General features: G+C 45.1%; 1 protein-coding gene across 1 annotated transcript; it reads left to right on the top strand.

Annotated features, from left to right (window-relative positions):
- The first annotated feature begins 2919 nt into the window (after window positions 1-2919).
- MPC1L (mitochondrial pyruvate carrier 1 like) lies at window positions 2920-4405 on the top strand. The gene has a single exon (XM_034649984.1). The coding sequence runs from the start codon at window positions 3123-3125 to the stop codon at window positions 3762-3764; it is 642 nt and encodes a 213-aa protein (XP_034505875.1). The 5' UTR covers window positions 2920-3122; the 3' UTR covers window positions 3765-4405.
- The last annotated feature ends 3383 nt before the right edge of the window (window positions 4406-7788 follow it).

Here is a 7788-nt window from a genome sequence, read left to right on the forward strand (position 1 = left end):
AATCCTGGTCTACTGCAAATTCACTGTGTCACCATGGAAAATGACACGATGTCTTAAGGCTTCATGCCTTATTTGTAAAATGAGGGGGTTGGAATGGATGACAATAATGATGAAAGAAATGTACTGAGCCCTTGTATACCAGGCCCTGCACTAAGCACTGAACAAGGATCAACACATTTAAATCTCACAATACTGCTGTGAAGTAGGGAAGACTATCCCAGTTTTATAGATAATCCATGAGATCCTTTCAACTCCAATGGTCTAGAATTATGTGATTTCAAGTTAAGTAATATGGTAAACTGTGTTTTCCAAAGGTGGCCACAATATTTCCCATCCCACGTGCTCCTCTTACAGTGTGACTCTGACATTCCTGCCTTCGAGAGGTGGGTCTATGTCCTCTCTCATTGAATTTGGCTGGGCTGCTGGGCTTGTTACTGGACGAAGCAATGTTATATGACTTCTGAGGCTAGATCACAAAAGCCAATCTAGCTGATATTGATTTCCTACTGCAGCACAACAGATTACCACAAACTTAGTGGCTTATACCCACTTATTAGCTCGGTCCGTAGGTCAGCATTCTAGGCACAGCACGAATGGGTTCTCTGCTCAGGGTCTCACAGGATGAATGAAAGGTGTTGGCTGGACTGAGTTCTCAGAGGGTCTAAGGGAAAATCTGCTTCCAAGCTCCCAGTGTTGTTGGCAGAATTCAGTTCTTTCGTGGTTATAGGACTTGAGGTCCTCCTCTCCTTGCTGGCTGTCAGCGGGGGCTGCACTCAGCTCCTTGTCAAGGCTACCCAAATTCCTTGCTCACATGGTCACCTCCACCCTCAAAGCCAGCTGTAGGTAATCTCCCTCACATCAAACCCCTCTCACACTTCAAATCTCTGACATCCTCTGTCTCTGGCTTCTAGAATGGACCCAGATTAAAATGGCTCAAGTGATTAGATCAGGCCCATGTGCAGAATCTCCCTATCTTAAGGTCAACTGATTTGGGACCTTACTTACACCTGCAAAATCCCTTTTGTCATATAATCATGGGAGTGAAATCTAATCATATTCATAGGTTCCACCCAACTCAAGGGGAGATACGCCAGGGCAAGGGTCACTGGGGGTAAAATTCTGCCTACCACATAGCTTCTTTTTGATTCTCCTGTTACTCTTATTTTTGGAGCTTGGCCTCCGTACTGTGAGGAAGTATAAGCAGCTTGTGGAAAGAACTGAGGCCTCCCAGCCAGCAGGCCCAGCTGAGCTCCCAGGCAACAACCAGTATTTACTTGCAAGCCATGTTAGTGAGCCATTTTGAAAGTGGATCTTCCAGCCCTAAACTGAACTGCCACAGCTGGTGATAAGAACAGTTATTGAGTCCCACCCAAGTTGCAAATTTGTGAGTAAAATAAAGGACTGTTGTTGTAAGCCACTAAGTTCTAGGGTGATTTATTACACAGCAATAGGTAATCAAAATGAAGTAACAAACCAAGTGAGATCATCTACAAGTACTGAAAGTTTTTTTGCGGACGGGGTGGTAACTGACCTTTCTTTTAGGACACTGGAGCCTCGAGCATCTGAGGCTCGATGACACTGTAGGCCTAAAATGTCCTTCAATTCATGGTTGCTGATTTATTAATTCAAACTTATACTGAACTAATTTGCACTACTATACCTGTCGTCCAAATGTGGAAGCCAAGCATTTTAAAAAGGTTATCTAAACATTATGCTGTTTTCCTTTTGAGCAATGGTTAAACTATATATTTTAAGGTACGTATGTGAAATATTTGGGATGGAAACAAAGATAATGTATTAATTTTTAAAGATACCATGGTCTTGTTTATAAATCACTAAAGTATTAGTATCTCAGTGTATAATTACTTTTCAAGAGTTATTATTTTCAATTAGAAAAAATAGAAAACACCTGGAAAATAATCATCAGTTTTGTCATTAAGAATTTTCATCAATGGATATTAACTATTAGGTGAAAGATTGTTGGAGTAGAACTACCACACACTCTCAAAGAGGGTACCCGTGGACTGTTGATTACAGAGGGGAGAAACCTGGCAGACAAAGCCTTAACCAAATAATCAAACTTAATATCACCAATGACAGAACAAAGTGACATCATGTGCCTTCCACTGTGATCACTAAGCTCACACCACCACGTGTAGTATTCTTGCCCCCAAATGTTTAATCTAATTATGAGAAAACATATAAATCCAAATCAAGGATATTCTGAAAAACCACTGACTTGTACTCTTCAAAAATGTCAATGTCATGAAAGATAAAACGCTGGGAACTCCTCTAGACTATGGGAGATTAATCTAAAAGAGGTAACTAAATGTGAATCTTGACTGGATCTCCCCTCTCCCAACGAAAAAGAAAAAAAAAAACAGCCACAAAACTATAAAATTAAAGTATGCACTACATATTAAACAGTACTGTACATAATGTTAAATATCTGAGTGGATTACTGTACCGTGATTAAGTAGGAGAACGTCCTTGTTGAGAGCCAGATGCGGAAATGTTTAGGGGTGAAACGTCACTATATCTGCAACATTTAGGCAAACTGTGTAAGGACTAAAATTGTGTACCTGGTTGAAGGATTTTTTTTTTTTTAAAGATTTTATTTATTCGACAGAGACAGAGACAGCCAGCGAGAGAGGGAACACAAGCAGGGGGAGTGGGAGAGGAAGAAGCAGGCTCATAGCGGAGGAACCTGATGTGGGGCTCGATCCCATAACGCCGGGATCACGCCCTGAGCCGAAGGCAGGCGCTTAACCGCTGTGCCACCCAGGCGCCCCTGAAGGATTTTTTTTTATCAACATCTAATCAACACTGCCCACAGACTGGGCAGAACGAGCAAAGTTTCCCTTTGGATAGTTGAGGAGAAGCACACAGCTGGTCACTCACCTCCCTGGGTGGCGCGTGGAGCCCTGAGAGTTTTATGGTGGTCTCAGCACAATGGCGAGCGAAGGACGAGGCTGTGGTTTCACCCTTGCTTGAGAAACAGACATACATGCACACAAGAGAGCATTTGTGCCCTGCACTTTACCGCAGTCCTGCTCAGGCGTGACGGTGAGGCCACGCCTTTCATCTCAAAGGCGTACGTGACAGCGGCACGTGCCCGTCCGATGCACTTTACGGCAGTCACGCAAAGGCGTGGGGGCGTGGCTACACCTCCCGCGCCCACAGGCACGCACGCACGACAGCCGCACGTGCTGTGTAGAGCGCTTTATGGCAGCCACGCGAAGGCGCGAGGTCACGGGCCCACGCTGCGCGGGGTACGCTCTGCGTCCTACGTCATCGTGGGCTGGCTGTTATTTCGCTCTCACGGCTTGGCGATCATGGCGACGGTGGCGGCACTGTGGCGGAGGGCGAGGGACTATGTGAAGAACAAGGAGTTCCGGGACTACCTGACCAGCACGCACTTCTGGGGTCCCGTGGCCAACTGCGGCCTACCGGTGTCTGCCTTTAAGGATATGAACGCCTCGCCTGACATCATCAGTGGCCGAATGACAACAGCGCTCATCTTCTACTCGCTAGCCTTCATGCGTTTCGCCTACCGTATACAGCCTCGAAACTTGCTGTTGTTGGCGTGCCACAGCACCAACGTGGTGGCGCAGAGTGTGCAGCTGAGTCGCTACCTGAATTACCAGTACGGCGGAGACGCCGCGGCGGCTACCGCTGCCGGCCCTGCTGCCGCCGCCGCCGCCACCGGTCCCACCAGCGATCCTGTGGCTGTTAACGACCTTGAGGATGACGACTCCTGCTAGGCAGCCGCCAGCCCCAACCCGTGGTCCCTGAAACGTGGCTGAGACGGCCCGATCGAATCTGCAGCTTGCAAGCACTGAACTGTTCTCTTTGAAGAAGAGACCAGTGAAGTTTGGTTTTGACTCTAATAAAACAGTGCAAGTCTGATTAAAACCTGCAGTTTGGTTAATAAAAAATAGAAAATAGCACAGAACTGAAGGTGTTGAGTGTTGTTTATTTCGTGATCTGGAAATAAAATGTTCTTTAGGTGAGGGTAGTTTGGCTGGTCTTCCTCTTCACGGGCCCCGCGCCTTGAGGGTTAGTTTTTTACGGGGGAGAAAGCCTGAAAGTGTTCCTGAGATCGTGTTTTGTTCCTTGTTTCCGGTCTCCAGGCCGAATAATGCCGCTTAGTGGCATACATGATTTTTAAAAACTGGTACAGGCATTAATCTCTTTAGAGCAAAAACAAGTCGGGGATTATTGTTACTGAGGGAAATACTTCGAAGTGGGTTTAAATGAATTCGGTGAAATCCAGTTTAGGTTTTCTACAAGTACTTATTAAGAGAACCTAGAATCTCTTGGTGATTGGACAGCAGTTATAGAATCTACCATGGAAACAGGATAAATAACTCTGACGTTAGTTGCTGTCAACCCTGGATTCTAGGTAAATAGAAAATAAAAACGACAAAATCACAATCCTTTCCTCTTTTCTTCATGCCTAAAAATGGGGGAAATGGCAGTTGGTAAAACTGATAAGCTTATTGCCCTGTGTTGAATGCTAGCTAGGGTTGGGGGTGAGGGTCAGTGGTCAACAGTATTAGCCCACAGTGTCCCCCTAAGGACTTGCCTTAAACCAGGTTACATGAGGTGGGGAAAGAGAAGGGTGGGGCTGTGGGTGTAAGGCCATTGTCTCTGCAGCAGAGGCTGCCCTCTGATTTGACACCAAATCTCCTGCCTCTGGAGGATGCAGGAAGTTCCAGAGTGGTCTACTGGGTGAAGAGTGCTTAAACCCTACTTTTGTTAAAGATTTCAAATGCAAAGAGGGGCCTCTGGGTGGCCCAGTCGGTTAAGCGTCTCTTAGTTTGGGCTCAGGTTGCGATCTCAGGGTCTTGAGGTCCAGTCCCTCATTGGGCTCCAAGCTCAGTGAGGAGTCCACTAAAGTTTCTCCCTCTCCCTTTGCCCCTCCCCACCCTCGCTCACTCTATCTCTCTAAAATAAATCTTTTTTTTTTTTTAAGGATTTTATTTATTTATTTGACAGAGATAGAGACAGCCAGCGAGAGAGGGAACACAAACAGAGGGAGTGGGAGAGGAAGAAGCAGGCTCACAGCAGAGGAGCCTGATGTGGGACTCGATCCCATAACGCCGGGATCACGCCCTGAGCCGAAGGCAGACGCTTAACCGCTGTGCCACCCAGGCGCCCCTCTCTAAAATAAATCTTAAAAAAATATTTCAAATGCAAAGAAATTGAACACAACTCTGGAAGGTTCTGAAGACATCAGGTCTTGGATAAGACAGGCACAACCTTAGCGGAACTCTGGAAGATTCCCCTTTATCTTCTGTGGCATCTAAGCAGTAATCCTCTTTGTAGGCAGTTTCTACATTTCACATTCTGCCTACGGGGGAGAAAAACTCTGGAAAACTCTTGTGTATTAGTTATCTATTCCCATGTAACAACTCACCCCAAAACTTAGTATAAAACAACAAATACTATCTCACACAACTTCTGAGAGGCAGGAATCTGGGAGTGGCTTCGCTGGGTGCTTCCGACTCAGGGTCTCAGCTGTCTGCTGGGGCTGCAGTCTCCGGACTTGCCTGGGGCAAGCTCGCTCACATAGTTGTTTGCAGGTTTCGGTCTCTTGGCATGGGGGCCACAGGGCTGCTCAGGACAGGGCTTCCCTCCAAGAGTTCCAAGAGAGAGAAAGCCCAAGATGGAAGCCATAGTCTTCTATAGCATCATCTGAGAAGTGACATACCATCACTCAGCTGTGTCCCACTGGCCACATGAACCAACCTTGGTACGTTGTGGGAGGAAAATACAAGGGCGGGAATACCAGGAGGCAGGGATCTTTGGGGGGCCATGAAATAAAAATTCTCATGCCTTTCTGAAACTCAGTAGAAAGTAATAAAGCATGTCAGGTCATCACCCACCTTCCCCCAAGAGGTCACAAAATGCCCAGTTTACAGTTTTGTGGTCATAACTAACATGCATATATCATGGAGCATGGGTTTGAGAAGAGGGAAAGGAGTCTCTGGAAGATAGTATTTTCGTATTTTAGATAGTTCAGACTATAATGTAATAATAAAAGCCAGTTCTTAAAGTTTTGAAACGAGTCATAACCTTTTATCAAGATTTTTATTAAAACTTGAATTTTTCCCTTCACTACTACGTGAGTAGAAATATATTTTTAGATCTGTCTTACAACATGTATTTTGTAATTCGAGTATATTTCAATCAAAGGCAGGTAGGTTTCTAATTAACCTGGTAAGGGAAAAGTAGGTAATAATCCCTACTGATAATTTCCTATCGCTCTGCATTTATAATTTAGAGGGCAAAATGATTGGAGAAAAAAATCTGAAAGATTCCAATGCCTCCAACGCTAAGGCAATGCTCCACTTACAGGATCTAATTTGTAGTATGCCCACCCAAGAGGTCTAACCCTTTGTTGCCTAGGATATTCATGTGTAAAGCCATATAAGTGATTAATACTTTAATAAAAATGAGCCTTTCAAATCATTAGGGTAACAATCACTTCATAATCTCCCCAAACTCTCAAACACAATCCTTTCTGGCCTTTGCAATTTAACCTGTCTACAGATCTCTCCCGCTACTTTATGAAGCCAATAACATTTTGAATTGGCAGAGCTATTTTTCCAGAAGTTTTTGTTACTGACACACTTTTGTTATTACCCAGAGTTCATGTTTTATACTGAGTTTAATAAGTAACGTCCTTTTCCTTAGGCCCTCTGCATTCCCTGGCAAAGCACAGGCTAAAATGCAAAGAACTGCCCTACCTTTGCAACCATAATGCCAAAACTTTTTTTCTCATCTAATTCTTTCCACATATTGTGTCGCAGGGAGAGGCGGAGAGAGTAAATCATATTGCTGGATGAAAACCAGGCCCTCGGAGACAAAACAGCCCTGTGTGGAAAGGAAACCACTTCCTGGGCTTCTCTGGACGCTGCCACCTCCCAAGTGCCCCCAGAGGTGGAGTTGACCCCCACAAAAATGGGAGGCTACAACCAATTCCAGGAAATGCAACACACAAATCTTACGGTTTGAATTTGTATTGTTCACATCTCTTGATGATCTTGAAATGAACAAACTGTAATTAAAAACTTTCAAAATACCATGAGCGCATGTTTGTTGGACAAATTTCATATGGGATGATGCCTAAAACAGAAAAGCCAGATTTCTGCTAACCACCCCCCTTGACCCCAATTCCTTTCCCAGAGGTAACACAGCAAAGAGCCTGGGAAAGACACACAATTTTCCAGACCTTTTACTGAAAAAGACAAATGGTTTTACAGCATGCCATGTGTTGTTCAGCATTCTGCTTTTCTGTTTCGTGAGTGTTGGAGGTCATTCCATACCACTGCACTGCAGCATTACGACATTCCTCTTAACAACTGTGTAATGCTCTGTTGCAGGGATGCACTGGGATTTAACGGGTCGTCTCTTGACACCGGGCTGCCGGCGCGGCTGTGAGCACCCTTGTGTGCACATCCTGGGCCACGTGCACAGAGCCGTAGAGGAGGGGCCCACAGGTTGACATCCCTGTGCACGCTCCATTTGCTGTAAAGCCTTCTTTGGATAGGTCTTCCCTTTCTTTGATGTCAATGAAATTAAATGTTGCCAGCATAATGTTTTCTGCAGTGTCTTTCATTTATCAGAGCAGACAATAAATCCAGAGATGACAGCATGTATACCACAGTCCATACCTTATAAATCCTCACATCTGCATCCATTTCAGTGCCTGGCTGTGGCGGACACTTGATAAATGTTGGAGAGAGTAGGAAGAGCTAATTGGATACAGGGGGTATGAAA

This window comes from Ailuropoda melanoleuca, chromosome X (assembly GCF_002007445.2).
Source record: "Ailuropoda melanoleuca isolate Jingjing chromosome X, ASM200744v2, whole genome shotgun sequence".
Taxonomy (NCBI): domain Eukaryota; kingdom Metazoa; phylum Chordata; class Mammalia; order Carnivora; family Ursidae; genus Ailuropoda; species Ailuropoda melanoleuca.